The 21816-nt window shown below is 27.4% G+C and overlaps 4 protein-coding genes across 4 annotated transcripts; 3 read left to right on the top strand and 1 right to left on the bottom strand.

The window, feature by feature from the left end:
• The first annotated feature begins 1844 nt into the window (after positions 1–1844).
• LOC134834109 (transcriptional adapter 2B-like) lies at positions 1845–3415 on the top strand. The gene has a single exon (XM_063848658.1). The coding sequence runs from the start codon at positions 1946–1948 to the stop codon at positions 3266–3268; it is 1323 nt and encodes a 440-aa protein (XP_063704728.1). The 5' UTR covers positions 1845–1945; the 3' UTR covers positions 3269–3415.
• Positions 3416–7012: 3597 nt separating this feature from the next.
• LOC134834697 (glutamate receptor ionotropic, NMDA 2B) lies at positions 7013–14052 on the bottom strand. The gene is made up of 7 exons (XM_063849445.1): positions 13530–14052; positions 11716–12071; positions 10326–11654; positions 9115–9392; positions 8904–9054; positions 8223–8842; positions 7013–7074 (listed from the first exon to the last, which is right to left on the bottom strand). Exons 1-7 carry the CDS (start codon positions 13822–13824, stop codon positions 7032–7034), a joined length of 3072 nt encoding a protein of 1023 aa, XP_063705515.1. The 5' UTR covers positions 13825–14052; the 3' UTR covers positions 7013–7031.
• Positions 14053–16635: 2583 nt separating this feature from the next.
• Positions 16636–17194, top strand: LOC134835680 (uncharacterized). The gene is made up of 3 exons (XM_063850600.1): positions 16636–16755; positions 16811–16975; positions 17033–17194. Exons 1-3 carry the CDS (start codon positions 16659–16661, stop codon positions 17098–17100), a joined length of 330 nt encoding a protein of 109 aa, XP_063706670.1. The 5' UTR covers positions 16636–16658; the 3' UTR covers positions 17101–17194.
• Positions 17195–18405: 1211 nt separating this feature from the next.
• Positions 18406–20772, top strand: LOC134834389 (DNA ligase 1-like). The gene is made up of 2 exons (XM_063849034.1): positions 18406–18484; positions 18545–20772. The coding sequence occupies exon 2, from the start codon at positions 18550–18552 to the stop codon at positions 20656–20658; it is 2109 nt and encodes a 702-aa protein (XP_063705104.1). The 5' UTR covers positions 18406–18484; positions 18545–18549; the 3' UTR covers positions 20659–20772.
• The last annotated feature ends 1044 nt before the right edge of the window (positions 20773–21816 follow it).

The following is a 21816-nucleotide window of genomic DNA, read 5'->3' as shown; positions in this document are numbered from 1 at the left end:
GATATCTGATCAATTTTTGATCAAATAAAAAAAAGTACGATTTTATCATATGAGGAGCAAAAATCGTACTTTTTTTCTCAAGTCAATTTTCAACCAATTTTTGATGGGTTTCAAAGCTAAAAGTTAATAAATATGCATTCTAAAGTTGATTTCCATTGATATCTGATCAATTTTTGATCAAATAAAAAAAAGTACGATTTTACCATATGAGGAGCAAAAATCGTACTTTTTTTCTCAAGTCAATTTTCAACCAATTTTTGATGGGTTTCAAAGCTAAAAGTTAATAAATATGCATTCTAAAGTTGATTTCCATTGATATCTGATCAATTTTTGATCAAATAAAAAAAAGTACGATTTTATCATATGAGGAGCAAAAATCGTACTTTTTTTCTCAAGTCAATTTTCAACCAATTTTTGATGGGTTTCAAAGCTAAAAGTTAATAAATATGCATTCTAAAGTTGATTTCCATTGATATCTGATCAATTTTTGATGAAATAAAAAAAAGTACGATTTTTTCATATAAGGAGCAAAAATCGTACTTTTTTTCTCAAGTCAATTTTCAACCAATTTTTGATGGGTTTCAAAGCTAAAAGTTAATAAATATGCATTCTAAAGTTGATTTCCATTGATATCTGATCAATTTTTGATCAAATAAAAAAAAGTACGATCTGTCACTTTTCAACCAATTTTTGATGGGTTTCAAAGCTAAAAATTAATAAATATTCATTCTAAAGTTGATTTCCATTGATATCTGAAATTTTTGATCAAATACGATTTTATCATATGAGGAGCAAAAATCGTACTTTTTTTCTCAAGTCAATTTTCAACCAATTTTTGATGGGTTTCAAAGCTAAAAGTTAATAAATATGCATTCTAAAGTTGATTTCCATTGATATCTGATCAATTTTTGATCAAATAAAAAAAAAAGTACGATTTTATCATATGAGGAGCAAAAATCGTACTTTTTTTCTCAAGTCAATTTTCAACCAATTTTTGATGGGTTTCAAAGCTAAAAATTAATAAATATGCATTCTAAAGTTGATTTCCATTGATATCTGATCAATTTTTGATCAAATAAAAAAAAGTACGATTTTATCATATGAGGAGCAAAAATCGTACTTTTTTTCTCAAGTCAATTTTCAACCAATTTTTGATGGGTTTCAAAGCTAAAAGTTAATAAATATGCATTCTAAAGTTGATTTCCATTGATATCTGATCAATTTTTGATCAAATAAAAAAAACAACGATTTTATCATATGAGGAGCAAAAATCGTTGTTTTTTCTCAAGTCAATTTTTAACCAATTTTTGATGGGTTTCAAAGGTAAAAATTAATAAATATGCATTCTAAAGTTGATTTCCATTGATATCTGATCGATTTTTGATCAAATAAAAAAAAGTACGATTTTATCATATGAGGAGCAAAAATCGTACTTTTTTTCTCAAGTCAATTTTCAACCAACTTTTGATGGGTTTCAAAGCTAAAATTTAATAAATATGCATTCTAAAGTTAATTTGCATTGATATCTGATCAATTTTTGATCAAATAAAAAAAAGTACGATTTTATCATATGAGGAGCAAAAATCGTACTTTTTTTCTCAAGCCAATTTTCAACCAATTTTTGATAGATTTCAAAGCTAAAATTAAATAAATATTTATTCTAAAGATGATTTCATTCAAAATGTCCTTGATTTTTGAAGAAATAAAAAAATCTGTCCCAATTCATTGTGAAAATTTTGTTCATCCTAATGATAGAGATAACAAAATCGCCATTGCTAATTCATTCGAAATTTTAGTTGAATTAGCAATGGCGATTTTAATCACTTTAATTCGTCCCACTTTTAATGACAACAAAAATAAATACAAAATTTTCCGAAACTTTATTCGATTTTTGGGCATTTTGTGCGTCAATTAGGGCGAAAAGCGCTCGTGCCTCGCCGCCGCCATGGAAATCTTCACCAAATACACATGCGTAAATTGCCAGGAGGAGATTACTGGCATCGGAATCTTGTGTCACGAATGCACCGACGAATACACGTCTTGTCTCGCCTGCTTCTCGTCGGGCGCGGAAACAGGCTCGCACCGCAACTCGCATTCCTACAAATTCATCGATACGGGTACGTTGTCGATCTTTCGCGGCAAGAACGGATGGTCGGCAAAGGAGGAGTTGCACTTGCTGGATGCCATCGAGCAATATGGCTACGGAAATTGGCAGGATATCAGCAAGCACATCGAGACAAAGTCCCCCGAAGATGCCAAAGAGGAGTATATCAGTAAATTTTTGCACGGCACTATCGGGCGACATACATGGGGACCCGAATTCGAGAACCGTCCCGTACTGAAAGACCATACACGAGCAAGTGACACGACGCAAATCGCGCGTTCGCAAACGGAAAAGTTGCCGCCTTTGGATATTTTGCCGGACGAGGCGCAGCAACTGGGCTATTTGCCGCATCGCGAAGACTTTGAAGTCGAATATGACGCAGCGGCGGAGAAAATTGTCTCGAATTTGCTCATTACGCCGGATGACGAAGACGTCGATTTGCTTGTGAAACTCACGCAAATTCACATGTACACGCGACGACTGAAGGAACGGGCGCGTCGCAAGAAACTCGTGCGCGATTATCAGTTGGCGGCGCAATTTTTCCGCGGCTCAAATGCAGCATCGCGTCGTTCCAGTAACAAATCCTCCAAGGAGCAAAAGGATTTTCGCGATCGTTTCCGTGTTTTTGCCCAATTTTACACAAGTTCGCAATACGAACGCCTTTTATACAGTCTCGAGGGCGAACGAACTCTCCGAAATCGCTTGCAGGAGCTCACACGTTACCGCAAAAGTGGTCTCACGAAAATCGACGAATGCATTTATTACGAACAACAGATGGCGCTGCAGCAAAAAGCAAATCCCGCACGTAGCGACATCTCGCATCTCGACGCGAAACAAACGACGGAACGTTTGGCGCTGCTGCATCAACTTTCGCAACAAAATAAAAACAAACATGGCGAAAATAACGGCGAATTGCATCACAACAACAACAATTCCGATGAATTTGCGTCGAAGGAGCTGCAAGATGTCGTCAACCAGACACGGCGACAACTTTTGAACGCCAACGAAATGCAAATTTGCTCGATAACGAACAATCCGCCGCCGAATTACATCACGTGCAAAGCCGTCATGCTTGCCAGTGGCGCGCAACGGTACCAACAACCCTCGAACGCGTCAGAAAAAATGATGAAAAATTACTTTTCCAAATGCGGATGGCTGCAATAACTCAAAAAAAAAATGTTAACCTCTAACGGGCATCGATTAGATTTTATTGAAACGCTGGGATTGAAGACTTTTATTTTTATTACCTTAAAAAAAAATATGCGCTCTTGTGAATTTATTGTAACCTGAAAAAAAAAATAAAAAAAATAATTCGTGATAAAAAAAATATTTTTAAAATTTTTAGACATTGATTTTTTTTATTTATTTCGTTTTCTGAATTTTTGTTCTTATTTTTTGCAACACTTAATTTTTTTGTGAATTTTTTTCTTTTGTTACGGTAGCATTTTATGGAAGATTTTATTTTTTTTTTTTTATTTAAAACGTGTTTTGCTCTTAAATACATTTTTTTTATAAATAATTAATTAATTAATTCTTATCGTACCGTGCAAAAGTTTGCTGGTTTTACGTTTAATGAAGTTGTTGTTGTTGTCTTAATAAATATTTTTTTATAGCAGTTTCGGTTTTTTTTGTTTGATCAAAGCTATCAACGAATTTTCCGGTGTTTTTTTATATTAATAATTATTATTAATTTTTTTTTTAATAAACAATAACAATTTATACATCTTTGGTGGTATATTTGCTTTAACTATTAGAATTTGATAGATTTAGTAGATAAATTTGATAAATTAATAAAATAGGAAAAATTAGTGATTGTTTAGTTTGTTCGATAGTTTGAGAGATTTGAGCATGATTTTTTACTTTATTTGTTTTTTTTAAGTAAATTAGGAAAAAATGTTTCAAATTTAATTTATTTTATTAAGAGATAGATTAAATTTAAATTTTGATTAAATTAAAAATTGAATAAAATTAATTAATTAAATTGAAAATTTATTTTACTAAAAATTTAACAATTTAAATAGATTTTTTTTAAAGTTTTTTATTTAATTTTATTTAGGTAGAATAAAAACTAATAAAATTAGTTTAATGATTAATTAATTAAAAATTATTAAATAATTAATAATTAATTTAAATAATAATTTAAAAAATACAAAAAATAAACTGTTACCATAAAAATAAATTTTTGTATATTTTTTTAAATTAAATTAAATTAATTTTAAAAAAATAATTAATTATATTAAAATTTTTTTAAATTTAATTTAAATTTTAAATTTAATCTAAATTTTTAATTTATTAATTTTTATATATTTTATATAAAAAAAATAATTTAATTAAAGAAAATTTAATTTTTTTTAACTTTTGAATAATTTATCAATAAATAATTTATTTTTAAGATATTTATTTTATTTTTAAAATTATTTTCATTAATTATTTTTTATTTCGAGGATTTAAAAAAATATTTTGTTTTTTCTAAATTATTTTTTGGTCTGAAATTATTTAATAAATAAATATTAGATATTTAGAAATTAATTAATAAAAGAAATAAAACTAAAAAAATTGAAGAAAATTATTTTTTAAATTTAATTCTTAATTAATAAAAAATTCTTGAATTAAAATATGAAACATTTTTCCTAATTTTTTTAATTTGTTGAATAAAATTAAATTAATCATTAATTTACTAACAATTAATAATTTTTTTGTATGTATTATTTTTTTTTGATGTTTTTTTGTTGAATATTTTTGTTGAATGGTGTTAACGCTATCTAATAAAAATATAATTTTTGTTGTTTCTCTGTTATTTTTTTTTCTTAAATAAATAATATTTTTTTCTTTTTAACAAATATTTGTAGTGTGATTAGAATGTGTTTATTACTTTCTTTGTGGGTTGTTGCTTGCTTGCTTTCGGTTTCTACAATTATTATTTAATCATTTTTTATTATTTTTCATTTTACAATCATTATTTTTTGTGTTTTTTTTTATTATAAAGTCTTGATAAATGGTTGGAATTATTTTATTATTATTGATGGGATATTTTTTTTAAATATTATTAACATTTTTTTTCGTTCACGTTTATGTATGACGGAGCGAGCATCCAAAAAATAATTATTAGATTTTTTTTTTAAATATTAAAAAAATATTATTTTTAATTATTAATTTAATAAAATTTAATTATTTAAAAAATTATTTAATAAATTTAATATTTAATTTAATTATATTTAATTAACTTAATTAATTAATTTAATTAAATTTATATTAAATTTAATTAATTTAATTTATTAATATTAATTCATTTAATTAAATTAAATTAATAATTAAACTTTTAATTTTTTAATTAAATTATTTTTTTAAATATTATAAATAATTTAAAATATTAAACAAAAAATGCTCGCTTTTTAATAATATTTTTTTAAAAATTAATAATCATTTAGAATCTCAAGAAACACGAAATTTCGTTCACATCGATTATACATTTTTTTTTTCAACATCTTTCAACATTTTCTTAATAATAATTAATTAATAAATAGGAAAATTCTCAGAAAATTCAAAAATTTTTGTACGATGAAGGAAGATTAGATGAAACAACGAATTTTATAAATATATTTTTTTTTTGCTTTAGAATTGTTCTTTAAATTAATTATTTATTATTTTTTTTCATAATAATAATTAATAATATTACTTCAGAAAAATTGAATCCTAATCTACTGGCAAGTAATTATTATTTTTTTTTTTATGTATAAGGAAAATTTTTATTTTTTCAATGTCTGATGGGCTCCTTTTCTTTATATAATATAATTTAATATATAATTAATAATAATAATAATAATGTATATTTAGTTTTGTCTTTTCTTGTGTGTGTTTCATTCTTCTTTCTAACTAACATTAAATTATTTTCTATAAACTATCATTTAGGATTTTTTTTAGGTTTCTGTTATTTTTTTGTGATTTTTTTAATAGTTTATTTTTTTTTCTTAAATATTTAATTAGAATATGATGCAATATTAATCATTTGTTTTTTTTTTGTAAATTTTAAATTTTATATATATATATTTTTTTTTTATTATTTAACCACTTACCACAAAATGGAGTTACTGTTACATTTTTTTCTCGTGAGTTTATATATAATTTTATTTATTATTAAAACTTTTTTTTAAAGGGCGCGTGTTTCCATTTAATTAATTCTTTTTTTTAATACAGGAAAAAAAGGACGTGTTGGATACACTTGGATACAATTTTTTTTTTCAGTTTTCGGATCAAGAATCGTCGTCAGTTCCTTAAATATGGGATAATTATTCCTTAACTAAGGGTAAACGTTGTAAAATTTGTGTCTAAAACGCATTCAGGTGAACTCATGAGAAACGAAGATGAGGACAATAATTGTTCAGCCACTTTGTAAAAATGTCAAAATTAGGAAAATTATGCAAAAAGCCCATAGAAGGAACCAACAAAGTCCAGATCTCGATTTTTTATGTGATTTTTTTTTTAAATATAGGCCTAAATATCCATCATCATCCAACTAATTTTTTCATTCAAGCGTGTTTTACTACAAAAAATTCCCTTGTTTCGTTTTCCATGTTGTTGTTGTTGTTGTAGTTGATGTTTTTGATGTTGTTCTTGTAAATTGAGTTAATTTTCCTATAAATGATTTTTCTGACACTTTTTGCTTTTGTTTTATTCACTTGCGTGAGGAATAAAACGTTTTGTATAATAATAATCTACCATCTCTTATATAACTAAAGATAATAATTCTTTTCTACTATTTACCCCTTTTTATAAATTTTTTATTTGAAAGCGTATGATTTCTCGTGTTTCACTTTTTTTTTAGTTTGTAACATTTTTTCTTACATTTTTATTAATTTAACGTTAATTTTTTTTTTTAATAATAATGTATAATAATAATTATTCTGTATTGTTTGGTTTGTTAACTTCTTTATAAAACGGTTTCCATTTCAGCAATTTCTGTCTTGTAAGACCTAAAAATTTAAAATTTAATTAGTTTTTTTTAATAAATAAATAAATATTATTTTTTAATTAATTTAATTAATTTTTAATTTTTTTTCATTAAAAATGAATTATAAAAAAAAATTCAAAAGCATTTATAATTATTTTATTTTTTAATTTTTTAAAAATTAATTTACAAAATTTTTATTTAATTATAATAGGAAAAAATTTTCAAAAAAAAAAGATTTTTTTTCAAATTTTTATTTTTTTAAATATTAACTTATTATTTAAAAAAAAATAAATAAATAAAAAAAATCTTAACTAATTTAATTTATTTTAAGAATTTTATTAAATCGAGATTTAATAATTTTTGCAATACTATTTTTTATTATTTTTTAAATAAACTAATTATAAATGCTTTTGAATTATTTTTTTATAATTCATTTTTAATGAACAAAAATTAATAATAATTCACTTTAAAAATTCAATTTCAGTTTTGAAATCTATTAAATATGAAATCTATATTAAATAAAAAAATAAAGTAATATAATAATAATTATGAAGAATTATATTTCAATTTAATAAGTTTTGCAGAAATAAGGAAAAAATTTAATTAATTTTTCAATTAAATGGAGACAAAAAAAAATAATTTAATTTAATAGTTAAATTATCTTTACAGTAGAAAAATATCGAAATTTTATTTAAGGAATAAATAAAAATTAAAAATTATTTTTTTAAAATAAAAAAAGTTAAATATTTTTTTTAATTTTAAAGATTTTTAATCATTAATTTAATAAAATAAATTAATAGTTTTAAATATTAAAAAAAATAATTAAATTCATTAAAAAATTAAAAATTAAAAAAAAAATATTTTAATACAAATTAATTAATTATTTTAATTTTTAATTAATTAATATAATTTCAGAAATTGATATTTTTTATTATTTTATTTTTCATTTTTTTTCCTTCATTTTTTTTAACTAAATAAAACTCTTGAGATTTTTAAAACGAAAGTTTAAAAAAAATTACTTATAAAATAAATAAATTTATTAAATAATAAAAATAAATAAATAAAATATTTAAAAAAAAAATAATCTTTTTAAAAAGTTTTTGATGAATTCTTCGGATTTTAAAAAAAAATCTTTTAACGAAATTTTAGAAAAAATTAAAAATTACTCACCATCTATGCAAATCCTGTGCACTTCCGCCGATACTCAAGTTATTCAGCAACTGCCGATGATGCAAGTTATGGCGGTGCGTCGACTCGATCAGATCTGACGTCGAAACGATGCGAACTTGTGGCGCCTTCACGCCATGCTGATCCATCGTCTTCTCCAGCTGCCGGATCCGAAGTCGCGCCATATCCAGTTCATGCTTCACCTTCCACAAATGCGTATCGCAAATCGGGTCCTTGCATTTGTGCTGCTTGAGAATTTCGGTGGCTTCAAAGACGGCGCCGCGGAACGTCAACGACTTGCCCATGGACAACGATATGAGGGCACAGCAACCGCCGCGATCCGATTTTGCCAGTCGTTTGCGGAAATACTTGAAGTAAAGATGCTCGAGAAGCAGCAAGAGCGCCGCAAGCAAAATGCCCGCCATGAGGAGCAAGAAAGCGGATAAAAACTGTTCGAGAGCGAGTGGATCGGAAGACTTGTGTTCTTGTTTGCCGGGTCGACAAGTGCCGGTCATCCAGTAGCGACGCAAGCGTTCGAGATCGCCGTTTGCGCGAAACTCCAAAATCCATTTGTTGAACATCCCGACGTACTTTGAGTTGCGACTGAATGCCAAGCCGTATCCCTAAAACCCGAAAAATCTCAAATTTCTCAAAAAATCTCACGAAAAAACGACAAAAACTCACCGTCATCGCATACCATTGACCGACAGTAAGAAGACGACAATCCTCATCTTGTTGCACCAAATAGTCGAGAACCGTGCCGTCGTAGATAAAAGCATCCAATTTGCCATTCAGAACGCTGGCAACTCCTTCCGCAACGCTAGATCGATTAAAACTACAAAAAAAATCACATAAATTTAATTTTTCGCATAAATTTGTCACTTTTTCTACTCACTCTTTCATGTAATAATGCATCTCCTTGAAATATTTGGCAATTGTCGAGTCGGTGTGACTATAGGGAATCGTGCCAAATTTTACGCTCGGTTTCTGGCTGTAGGGGCGTGAGAGTCGACTGTCATCCAAACCGGTAAACTCGTGAAATTCCTCGCGCGTTATCATGAAAGCTGCTAAGTTGGCAGTGTAAATAGCCAAAAATACCACAGCGAACATCGCCCAAACGTTGGTCATGAAGCGCGATGTGAAACCACGTGGGGAATCTACATGAACCGCAGCCTAAAATTAAATTAATTAAAATTAAATAAAAAAAATTGTTGATAAAAGTTTTCACTTGGAGCAATTTTTTTGAAAATTTCAACAACCACGTGACTGAATTTTTGTGAAAAATTCAAAATAATTCAAATCAAATAATTTTTTTCTTAAAAATTTTTAAAAAAATTGAAATTTTGTTAACCACGTGACTAATTTTTTCAAAAAAATTCAATTAAAATATTGAAAAATTGAAAAATATTTGAAAATTGAAATTTAATGAAAAATTTTTGAAACTTGAAATTTAATGAAAAATTTTTGAAACTTGAAATATCATGAAAAATATTTGAAATTTAATAATTTTTGAAACTTGAAATTTAATGAAAAATTTTTGAAACTTGAAATTAATTGAAAAATTTAAAAAATTTTTAAATTTGATAATTTTTAAGCCTTGAAATTTAATGAAAAATTTTTGAAACTTCAAATTAATTGAAAAATTTTTGAAACTTGAATTTTTTTAAAATTTTTAAAAAATTGAACTTTTGAAAAATTTGAAAATTTTTTGAAATTTGAAATTTAATGAAAAATTTTTGAAACTTGACTTATTTTTTCTTCAAAATTCAATAAAAATAAAACTTGAAATTTTATGAAAAATTTTTTGAAACTTGAAATATAAAAATTAAACTTTTCAACCACGTTTTTTTTTGAAAATTCAATAAAAAATTTTTGAATTTTTGAAAATTTAATGAAAAATTTTTGAAACTTGAAATATTATGAAAAATTTGAAAATTTTTGAAATTTGAAAAATTTTTGAAACTTGAAATATTATGAAAAATTTTAAAATTTGAAACTTGAAATTTAATGAAAAATTTTTGAAACTTGAAATATTTTGAAAAAATTTTGAAATTATTAACCACGTGATCAACTTTTTATCAAAATTTAGCAAAAAAAAATTCTTACCTGAAAGAGAACCGCCCACACCAACCAATAAGTCCTGAAAAGCGAAAACTTGTGCGGCGTATCCGAGGCTTTCGGCATCGAAAATTTCATGTTAAACCCGCTCGGCGACAACCATTCAAACAAGAAAATCATGAAAGTAGCTGCCTGAATCGCCACAATTCCAACCAACATCCACGACGCCGTGTCAAAAGGCTCCAAAAATGCCGTCGGCGAAATAATTCCCGTGCGTTTCGCAACGACAATCGCCATTCCCGTCTCCATAAACGGCACACTAAAGTCAACAACAGCTTCTCGTTCGGCATTTATCATCAACGACGTAAGTACCATGTCAGTTTTTCGATTCATTAGTTCATTAATCAAGCCATTCCATTTCCCATTTTCGAGAGTTCCCCATCTTCCGTCTTCAACGCGGACCAGTTCGTAGGTGAAACCGAGCGCATCTGCGAATTTTTCCAACAAATCGATGCAAAAACCGCTGCAACACTGGAAAAACGAGCCATTTTTCGCCGCTTGGCCCACATCGATGTCGGCAATTTCGTGATCGGAAGCGATGCGACACAAAATCCCGCGATCCATGAGACATTTTCCCGAAACGGGATCTGCGGGCGAGAGATTTATGTATGGCGCTTCTTCCAAAAACGTGATTTTCAAGTGAAATTTCTCGGGGACGCCTTGCGGAGGGGCATGAGAATTTCCGGGCCAGGCAATGTCGCGAATGTCGAGTTGTTGCTGTTGCGGGACCCAAGACTTCCAAACGCCAATTTCCTCCCAAACGAGCGTTTTGCTGTTAATCGACGGGCGTAAATTCATGATTTTCAGTTCGGCAGATTTTAAATCGCCATCTCCGGTGAATTCGATGTTCGGCTTGTTGATGTCGTTCTCGATCGAGACATTTCGCAAGTAGCGGAAAAATTGTTCGCCGTTATCCCATCGACCGCGTCCCTGATCTTCGCACGACAACTGATGCGTGCTGAGGTCGCGATTTGTGTTCGCGGGATCGTTCAGGAAGGCTTCGACGCCAAATGCGTAAACTTTGATGCCGTTTCCGATCTCGTTGATTAAAGCACTGCTCGAGGTGTCGAAATGCACGCCTAACATGCCGACGGGAAATTGCGGCGGCGGTTGCGTATTTTCGATGACAGATTGCGTCACGACCCACACATAATTTTCGCCCGTGATTTTGAGTTCGGCCGCTGTGGCGAGAATTCGGGATGCCTCTTCCTTCGTCGAATACAGGAGCATGACGCGCGCTTCGCTGTTCACCAATTCGATTAAGTCGCTGGGACGTGTGACGATAATCGAATTGAGGATCGTGAATTTGAAATGATCCTGAAAAAAAAAAATTTTTTTTTTTTAATTTTAATTTTTTTTTTAGAAATTTTTTTTTTACCTGTACAGCAGCCACTCGTTCGCGCACCGCCTGCACAAAATCGTCGTGCCCCGCAATCTGTGACGTAACTACAGAAAACTGATGCCATTTGTAACGTTCGAGAATGGCCAACATAGCAGCGGATTGATGCTCTATGCTGGGTGCCATCTGCAGTTGCATCGTAGATTGCGAGGCTCTTCGTTCGAGTCCAGAGTTGTCGGCGTTCCAGGAGATGACGGGAATGCCCAAGTAACCAGCAAGTTGCAAAAAGTATTGGGCGCTGGCAGTGGAGCGACCGTACTGCTCGTAGTTCATCATGTAGAGGATTGATGAGACATTGGCGTGTAAAAATTCCTTACAGAGTGTGTTTAAAATAGCTGAAAAAAATTAATTAAATTAAATTTTTAATTATTTTTTTTAATTAAAATTATTTTTTTTAAATTAAATTAATATTTAAAATTTAAAAAAAAATTAAATTGATTTTTTTTAATTATTTTTTTTTTTATTCAAGTCAATTTTGGAAAACTTTTGTAAATTTAATAAAAAAAATTGTATTTTAATTTTTTTTATATATTTTTAATTTTAATTTTATCGTTATTTAAATTATTTTTCATTCTGTTTTTTCAAATCAAATAATAATTTTTTTAATTTTTTTGATCTTTTTAAATTTTATTTTTTTTTTTAATTTTAAATGATATAAAAAATAATAATTATTATTAAAAGATTAAAGTTTTGTTCAAAAATAATTTAAAACAATTAAAATAACAATTAACACAAAAAATTGTAAATTAAAAAAATTAATTAATTAATTAAAAAATTGAATTTGTGAGATTTTTTTTTAAATTTGGCAGAAGTCAAGAACAATTTAATTATTATTCAATTATTTAATTTAATTTTTTATCTTAAAACAAATTATTTAAAATTTATTATTTTTCTTTGAACAAAATTTTAATATATAATTTTTTATAAATAAATATTTATTTATTTTAATTTTTATTTTAAATTTGTATAATTAATTTAATTTATTCATTTATTTAAATTAACTCTTTTTTTTTATATAAATCTTGAACATTTAATTCAATTTTAAATTTTAAAGAAATAATTTAAATGAAAATTTAAAAAAAAATTTGTGACATAAAATTTTTTTATCAATTTCTTTAAATAATTAAATTCGTAGGTACAGAAAAATTTTATTAAATAATTTAAAAAAAAACAAATCTTCTTTGTCTTCCCATTTCTTAATAAAAATTGTACGACGCAAAAAAACGGAAATTCTTTCTATATAATTTGAAACTTTCATTTCTAATATTTTTTTATTTTTTTCTCATTGAGAAAATTTTTTCGCCATCGAGTAATTTAATATTTTAATATTAATATTTAATATTAAATTGTAAGTTTTGATAAAAAGTGTATTTAAAAAAAAATTAAATAATTTAATTTTAAAATAAAATAAATATTTTTATTAAAAAAAAATCAGAATTATAACACTTTCAATTGAAAAAATTTTTCATCATAAAAAACTGATGAAAATTTTCAACTTTTATCACTTTGCATTACCTAATTAATTTTGTTTTTCATAGAAATCACAAAAAACTTTTTTTAGGAAAATATTTAAAATTTTTTTTTAACTTTTTCATAAAATCTCATTCTTCTAAAATTAATTAATTTTAAATTTCATTAAAAAAATTTAAATTTTTTTTAACAAAAACCTTGAAAAAAATATTCTAATTTTTTTTTTTTAATTTTTTTTACTCCTTTGTTCAAATTGCAAAATTTTAAACTTTTTTCCAAGCACTTTTTCACAAATTCCATTAAAAATTTCAGGAAAAACTCACCTGTAGGGCTTGGCGTTAAGCTCATCATGTCAAAATGCACATTAGAAACGGTAAATTCATAGTTGGAGAGAAATGATAGTTTTTGACCTCTAATTTTGTTCAAGCCATTGACGGCAGAGTTGATGGCACGCAGATACTCGCGCTTCCCGAAATTCGTGTGAGGTGCAATAAGGCCAACGTGGAGCTGCTCCTTCGCCTTCACTTTGGGTCCCGTGCGTGTGGCATCGCCCCAAGCAGCGACCTCCTCGGAAGACATCGACAGAAGACAAAACAGCACAACAGCGAACCACTTCATCGTTTTTTCTTCTTTTTTTTTTGCTTTTTCGCTTATCTAATGTCTATCGCTGCATTTTGGGCGCGTCTCGTGCCAGACTCACAAGTCGATTTTTGACGGATTTCGGGGCTTTTTTGGGGCGTTTGGCGAGTCGCGCGTCACACCCAAAAAATTTTCTTCCTTTGTAGACAGAAGAAAGTTGAAATTTTGTGTGTGTGTAAGTGTGTGTGGTGATGTAAAGCGAGTGATGTTAATGTTAATGCGACTACTGGTACTGTGAAAATGGTTATGTAAAAGTTATTGAAAAAATTTTTTCCTCTGCTTGTGCTCTCTCCCGTTGACATTTGACGCCGAAAAAAAGAGAAAACAGATGAATCGTGAGCCGAAGGGGCGACGAAACGCACGAAATCATCTGTCTTCGTCGTTCGCATGGACCAACAGCATCCCGTTTCAACCTAAACATTGCGACGGCACATGCGCGTCCTTTCAAAACAGAGAACTTTCCTCGCTTTATTTACACTTTGCAATCATCTGATTGTGATTTATGTCTCGCGGAGAGGAAATTCAGTCGCAACTCGCTGCCAGTCGTCGTCTTACATGCTTTTCCACTTAGAAACTTTTTTTTTTTTTTTGCTCGAGTTATGAATAGAAATGAGTCACATGTGGAGGAATTCGAAAATCGAAGCAACATGTGCGGAAAAGTCGTTTTTTGTCTCACGTTCGCCTTTTGCATGACTTCCTTTATTGATGTTTTTTCACGATCGAACGAGCGACGATTACCCTTCATCAGGCGTTTCCATTTCAAATCACGTTAAGTGGATGCCGCCGTTTCACGATGCGTTTAATGAGATTTTTTTCAGCAGGACGAACTGACTACTTAATGCCGCTCCATTACACGCGATGACGACGATGAGGAGGACGACGAAGGTTTTTTTAGATAGTATCGGAAATTGATTGCGAACGAGGGGAGAATTTGCATAAAAATGTAATGATGAGCTCAAATTGAAATTAGTTCGCGTGGATTGTTTGTTTAAAAGTGTATCGTGATGATGCCTCTTTTTATTGTGTTTGTTTTTGTGACTACAGGATGTGTTTTTTCCGTCGTTTTAATGAGTTTTGCGTTTTATTGTTTTTTTTTTGTACCAACAGATTTTTTTGTTAGGTTGATGTTGACAAAAAATTAACCGAAATTAAATTTTGAATTACTCTGAAATTTTTTTTTATAATTTTTAAAAAAAATTTTTAAATTTATTTATTTTTTAATTTTATTTTTTTTTTAATTATTTTTTTATTTAATTTTTTTTATTTATTTTTTTTTTTTTTTTTTTTCAATTCAGATTAATTTTTTTTTATTTTTTTAATTTATTTTTTCAATAAAATTTTTTAAAATAAATAAATTTTATTTTAAATTTTTTTTAGATGTTGACAAAAAATTCAACAGAAATTAAATTTTGAATTTTTTGAAATTTTTTTATAATTTTTAATTTAAAATTTATTTCTTAAATGTATTTATTTTTTTATATTTTTTTTTCATTTAATTTAATTTTATTTTATTTTTTAATTTTATTTTTTTATTAATTTTTTATTTTATTTATTATTTTTTTTCAATTTATAATTAATTTTTTTTTATTTATTTTTTCAAAATATTTATTTAAAAATAATTAATTAATTTTAATTTAATTTTATTTATAATATTTTTTTAAAATTTTTTTTTAAAGAATTATTAAAATTTAAAGAATTATTAAATTTTTTTTATTAAATAATTTAATTTAATTTATTTTTTTTATTTAATTTTCTTAAAATGTTTTTAATATTTCTTTTAATAATTTTTTAATTTATTTAAATTTTTTAAAAAATATTTTTTTTAATTTTTTAAATTTTTATAACATTTCTTTTATTTTTTTTAAATTTTTATTTATTTTTTTATTATTTTTTTTTTATTTATTTCAATGTTTTTTTTTATTTATTTTTATTTAATAATAATTAAAATTTAATTTAATTTATTTAAATTTTTTTTTAAATATTTTTTTTCAATTTTTATAAAATTTTACCCTTCTTTTAATTTTTTTTAATTTTAAAATTTTTTTATTTATTTTTTCATATTTTATTATAATTGTTTTTATTTTTTTTTTTCATTTTTAATTTTTTTTTATAATTTATCCTTTTATAATATTTTTATTTTTTTAATATATATTTTTTAAATTATTTTTTAAAAAATGTTTTATTAATTTTTTTAATTAAATAATTTTTTTTAAATAATTTTTAAAAAATAATTTTGACTTAATTTTGCAAAAAAAAAAAAATTAACAGCACAAAATTTTGTCACATCCAATAAATATCTGACAAAAAAAAAATCCGAATAAATTCCATTTACGGCGAAAAACTTTCTGTACATGGTCACAACTAGTTTTCGGCTTACATTGCAATGTAACATCATCAACAACACGATAAGTTAAGCAACGTGGTCATTGCTTCAACTAATCAATGTTTATTTTCGCTTTCTTGTCGTTTTGCATTTATTTACATCAAGCTGGAAAAAAATTGTCGCGTTTTGCTTTCGTTGAGTAACGAACCGATGAACCGCGAAATTTACGAAAAAGGCAGTCGAGTGGGCAGCTTTGATCAGAAATTTGTCATCATCGGCTGTTCATGGCAGATTTTGTGACGTCATTATTTTAAAATTCATCAAAAATTTTGCTTGGTTTGATTTTTTTGTGACACTGGACATCCCACGAAACATCATTCATTGCCATTTTGTACGTTTTGCTGTACGTCGCTGTAGCTCCAACTTTTTTTACGTTTCACTTGTAATTTAGTTTCTCGCGAAATCCATCACGAGCAACACCGAAATCAAAATGAGAAGCATCTTTTGGTTGGTGCTCATTGCGAGCTTTGTAGCGCTCGTTGCCGCAATGTCCTACAAGAAAAACGATCAAGATGTTTACGAAGCAGGTGAGCGTGATGCAAGTGACCTTGATATACTTACCAAATGAATTTTTTTGAGTAGATCTCATTCCTGTCTCGTCAACCGTGATACCGTTGCACGAGTTAACGGTGACCTCGCAAGCAAACAACACGAAATTGCATCCAAAAATGCTCAGCAGACAGGAGATTAAGAAGATTTTGAAGAAGCACATGTTAAGTGAGGAGGATCCGCATCAATTGATTACAGGTAAGATTTTCTGTAAAAAGAAAAAAAAATAAATTAATAAAAAAATATTTTTTTCAGCTAAAAAAGGTCGAACAACGAGTCGCAGAAAGTCTAGAATGGCTTATGTGTTTAAAAGTGTGAGATAAAAACACGAAAAAAAAATCGAAAAAAAAAATTAAAATTAATGAATTAATAAAAAATAATAACCAAAAGTGCTTTAACTGAGTAGCAAGGCTCGAATAATGCTGAAAAAATTGTTTTTTAATAAACAGATACTAACTTGAAAAAAAATTGTGTTTTAATTCATATTTTATAAAATAATTTTTAAAAAATATGTCAGTTGGTATAAAACTTCTTTAAAAAAAAATAAAATAAAAATAAATTTTTAAATTAATTTTTTTTATTATTTTAAATTAAATTAATTTTCTTTTATTAAATTTTAAATTAAAAAAATAAATTATTTTAGAATTTTTTTTCAAGAACTCTGAAAATTTTTAAGATACTCTTAAATTTTAGATTTTTTATATCTAATTTTTTCATGATTTTTATCATTTGGAAATTCTAAGTTTTTTTTTAATATTTTCAAAAGTTTTTAATTTATTCAAAATTTCAAAAAATAAAGAATGTGATTCCAAAATTAATTCAAATTGGCTTTTAATAAAAATTTCAGATTTTTAAATTTTTTATTAATTAAATTTTAGAAATTAAAAGTAATTGAAATTCAAAATAAAATATTAAAATTCATTTAAAAAATTAATAATGTGAAAAAAAAAATAAAAACCTTGGGACTGTTTAAAAGGTTATAAAAAATAAATTAAATTTAAGATTTAAAATATATAATAAAGATTTTTGAAATTTTCTTTGAATTTTAAAAATTCTTTAATAATTCGTAAAAATTTTGAAAAAAAAAATTTTTTTAAAGTGTATGAAAAATAATTAAAAATTAAAAATCGTACAATAGTAAAATATATTTTATTTTTTTTTTCAAAATTATTTGAATTATTTTAAATTTTCTATTAATTCTTTTTGTTTCATTGTATTTTTTATATTTTTTTTTTATTATTTTACGATTTTTAATTTTTTTTTTCAAAACTTCACAAAATTTTAAAAAAAATTTTACTAATTTTTTAAGATTCTTTAATATTTAATGAAAATTTTAAAAATGATTTTATTTCAAAATTTCTCAAATTTTAATTTAATTTATTCAAAATTTTTTAAATCGTTTAATATTTTTTTAAAGTAATCACAGAGCATTTTTTAATTTTTAAAATTCAAAATAAATTAATAAAAAATCTAAAATTGTTCAAAATTTTTTTGAAATTAAATTATTTTTAATTTCTAAAATAAAAAAAAAAATTAAATTTTAAAAAATATTGACATTACTGAATACCCCTAATATTTCATCCCTATTGTTGTATTACGTTGAATGTACACAAAATCATCTGTTTTTTGTTTTGATTCAACATTTCGTTATTTCGTCACAAAAAAAAACAAGTTTTCTCTTACAAATGTCGACAATTCAACCTTCTTGTAAGTAATTTTCAACTTTTTAAACAATATTTTTTATTAATTTCTAAAAAAATCTTCCAGAATTGATGTTACTTCACTCCATTCACCTCTCAAAAGTGCTTCAAAGAATGAGCAGCAGCAGCAAAATCGCCAAAATTTTCGAATCTCAGCAAAAACGAAAATTATCTGACACTCCATCGCCCAAAAAATCCCCAAAAATCACTCCCCCAACTTCTTACAATCCCAAAAAAGGCAATTATCACCCCGTGAACGATGCAATTTGGAGTGCTGGACAACGCGTGCCTTACGTCGCTCTCGTTCGCACCTTCGAATCAATCGAAACAGAAGCCGGTTCCGGTTCCAAAGGCAAGAAAATCGACATTTTATGCAATTACTATCGTTCCGTCATCGCATTATCGAAACCAGACCTCGTTCCAAGCATCTACATGTGCCTTAACATCCTCGCTCCAGCCTATGAAGGCGTCGAATTAGGAATTGCCGAGATAAAAGTGACAGAAGCTGTTGCCCAAGCATCCGGGAGGAACGTGATTGAAGTGAAAAATGACTTGAACACCAAAAAAGACGTCAAAGGTGACTTGGGACTTGTAGCGGAAGAGAGTTTAAGCAAAAATTTGAGACAAACGGGCGACTTTCACACAGTTTTAAGCGTTTTTAAGGGATTTAAGGACATCGCGAACGAATCTTCGTTAGATGCGAAAGTCAGAATCGTCAAAAAACTCCTGTTAGGATGTCAAAACAGCGGCGAAGCGAAATTTTTAGTGAGATCTCTCGTCGGAAAATTACGAATTCAGTTGGCGGAAGCATCAGTACTTGAAGCTTTAGCCCAAGCTTGTGTCATGACACCTCCAAATCTCGAAAAATATCGAGAAACGGACCTAAATTCCCTCGCAAAACAAGGAAATCCCAAAGAAAAATTGAAAAAAGCAATTTTAGCGATAAAATCTACTTACAGCAAATGCCCGAGCTTCGAAAAAATCATCGAAAATCTTTACTCGCACGGCATTGACCATCTCGAGGCACGTTGTTCGATGTATCCCGGCATCCCAATCAAAGCCATGTTGGCTAAACCCACTAATGGCATTGCCGCCATCTTCGATCGTTTCGACGGAATCGATTTCACGTGTGAATGGAAGTACGATGGGGAGCGTGCACAAATCCATGTCGACCATTCCGGACGAGTTTCGATCTATTCTCGTAATAATGAGAACAATACCGCGAAATTTCCCGACGTTATTTCACGAATTTCGGGCACTCTGAAGTCACCTGACGTCGAAAGTTGCATTTTGGATTGCGAAATTGTTGGTTTCGACCAAAAAACGAGGAAAATTTTGCCATTTCAGAGCCTAAGTACGAGAAAGAGGAAAGATGTCGACGAAAAATCGATCAAAATCCAAGTTTGCGTTTACATGTTTGACGTTTTGTACTTGAATGGACGCCCGCTGATCCAAGAACCCTTTTTGGTGAGACGAAATTTGTTGTATGATTATTTCACGGAGGTCGAAGGACACTGGAAATTCGCTACGAAGCTCGATACGAGCGATATGGATGAAGTTCAAGCCTTTTTGGACGAAGCCATTGAGGGAAATTGCGAAGGATTGATGATAAAAACCTTAAAAAAAGACGCAACTTATGAAATTGCGAAGAGATCGAAGAATTGGTTGAAATTAAAGAAAGATTACCTCAATAATGTTGGAGATTCCTTGGATTTAGTCGTCGTCGGGGGGTATCACGGGCGTGGAAGACGTTCAGGAACCTTCGGAGCTTTCCTTCTCGCCTGTTACGACGACAAACGAGATCAATTCCAAACAATTTGTAAAATCGGCACCGGATTCAGTGACGAAAATTTGGCAAATTTTTCGAATTTTCTCGAAAAACATGCGATACAAAATCCTTCGAAGCACAGAATTCAGTTTGGAAGTCAACCGGATGTGTGGTTTGAGCCAATTAAAGTTTGGGAAGTGAGATGTGCGGATTTTTCCATTTCGCCAATTTATAAGGCGGCGTGTGGTGTGTTAGATGCGACGAAAGGATTGTCACTGAGATTTCCAAGATTCATTAGGGAGCGGGATGATAAGGGACCGCATGATGCGACGACAGCGAAACAAGTTGCGGAGATGTATAATAATCAGGCGCAGATAAGGAATCAAAATTTGGATGAAAATGATGATGATTAAATATTTTTTTTTACAAGAATTTTTAAAATTTTTTTTCTAAAATGACAAATTTTTACCTTGTCGTGTCCTTGTAGTAAGAAAAATTTCAAGAAAAGGTAATTTTAAACGCAAAACTCTCGAAAAAATTACAAAAAATTATAAAAACTTTTAAATTTGTTGAAAATTTTGAAGTTTGTCAAAAATGGCAAAGAAATTTGTTGAAAAATTTCGAATTTTTAAAATAATGGCAAAGAACTTTGTTGAAAAATTTCGAGTTTGTCAAAAAATGGAAAAGAAATTGGTTGAAAAATTTGAATTTGAGGAAAATTTTGAAATTTGACAAACATTTTCAAAGAAATTTGTTGAAAAATTTTGAATTTGTCAAAAAATGGGAAAGAAATTTGGCGAAAAACTTGAATTTTTGAAAAATTTTGAAATTTGACAAAAAATGTTAAAGGAATCTGTTAAATATTTCAAATTTGTCAATAAATGGCAAAGAAATTTGTTGAAAAACTTAAATTTGTTAAAAAATTTCAAATTTGTAGAAGAATTTTTTTAAGTATTACAATTTAGTCAAAAAAGTTTGTTGAAAAACTTAAATTTGTGGAAAATATAAAATTTGTCGCAAAGTTTCAAAGAAATTTGTTGAAAATTTTCAAGTTTGTCAAAAAATGGTAAATAAATTTGTTAAAATATTCAAAAATGGCAAAGAAATTTGTTGAAAAACTTAAATTTGTAGAAAATTTTGAAATTTGTCAAAAATTTTCAAAGAAATTTGTTGAAATATTTCAAATTTGTCAAAAATTTTCAAAGAAATTTGTTGAAAAACTTAAATTTGTGGAAAATTTTGAAGTTTGTCGAAAAATTTTAAAGAAATTTGTTGAAAAACTTGAATTTGTTGAAAATTTTGAAATTCGACAAAAAATGTTAAAGAAATTTGTTGAAATATTTCAAGTTTGTCAAAAAATGGTAAAGAAATTTGTTGAAAAATTTAAATTTGTGGAAAATTTTGAAATTTAACAAAAATTGTCAAATAAATTTGTGAAAATATTTGAATTTGTTAAAAAAATATTAAAAAGATGTCAAAACCTGACAATTTTCTTATAATTTAGCCAAAAAATAGACCAAAAAATTATTTTCACTAAAAAAAATGCGAAAATTTGTGAAAAACTGTAACTT

Source organism: Culicoides brevitarsis, chromosome 3 (assembly GCF_036172545.1).
Source record: "Culicoides brevitarsis isolate CSIRO-B50_1 chromosome 3, AGI_CSIRO_Cbre_v1, whole genome shotgun sequence".
Classification (NCBI taxonomy): Eukaryota; Metazoa; Arthropoda; class Insecta; order Diptera; family Ceratopogonidae; genus Culicoides; species Culicoides brevitarsis.
The sequence above is the reverse complement of the archived record's forward strand: the minus strand, read 5'-3'. Positions and strand labels throughout refer to the sequence as shown.

Coding starts and splice junctions, on each gene's coding strand:
- LOC134834109 (XM_063848658.1), top strand. CDS start 1,946: ATGGAAATCTTCACCAAATACACATGCGTAAATTGCCAGGAGGAGATT.
- LOC134834697 (XM_063849445.1), bottom strand. CDS start 13,824: ATGAAGTGGTTCGCTGTTGTGCTGTTTTGTCTTCTGTCGATGTCTTCC. Junction 12,072..13,529: donor CTTAACGCCAAGCCCTACAG/GTGAGTTTTTCC, acceptor AATTTTTTTCAG/CTATTTTAAACACACTCTGT. Junction 8,843..8,903: donor GTCAATGGTATGCGATGACG/GTGAGTTTTTGT, acceptor TTCGGGTTTTAG/GGATACGGCTTGGCATTCAG.
- LOC134834389 (XM_063849034.1), top strand. CDS start 18,550: ATGTTACTTCACTCCATTCACCTCTCAAAAGTGCTTCAAAGAATGAGC.
- LOC134835680 (XM_063850600.1), top strand. CDS start 16,659: ATGAGAAGCATCTTTTGGTTGGTGCTCATTGCGAGCTTTGTAGCGCTC. Junction 16,756..16,810: donor TCAAGATGTTTACGAAGCAG/GTGAGCGTGATG, acceptor TTTTTTGAGTAG/ATCTCATTCCTGTCTCGTCA. Junction 16,976..17,032: donor TCCGCATCAATTGATTACAG/GTAAGATTTTCT, acceptor TATTTTTTTCAG/CTAAAAAAGGTCGAACAACG.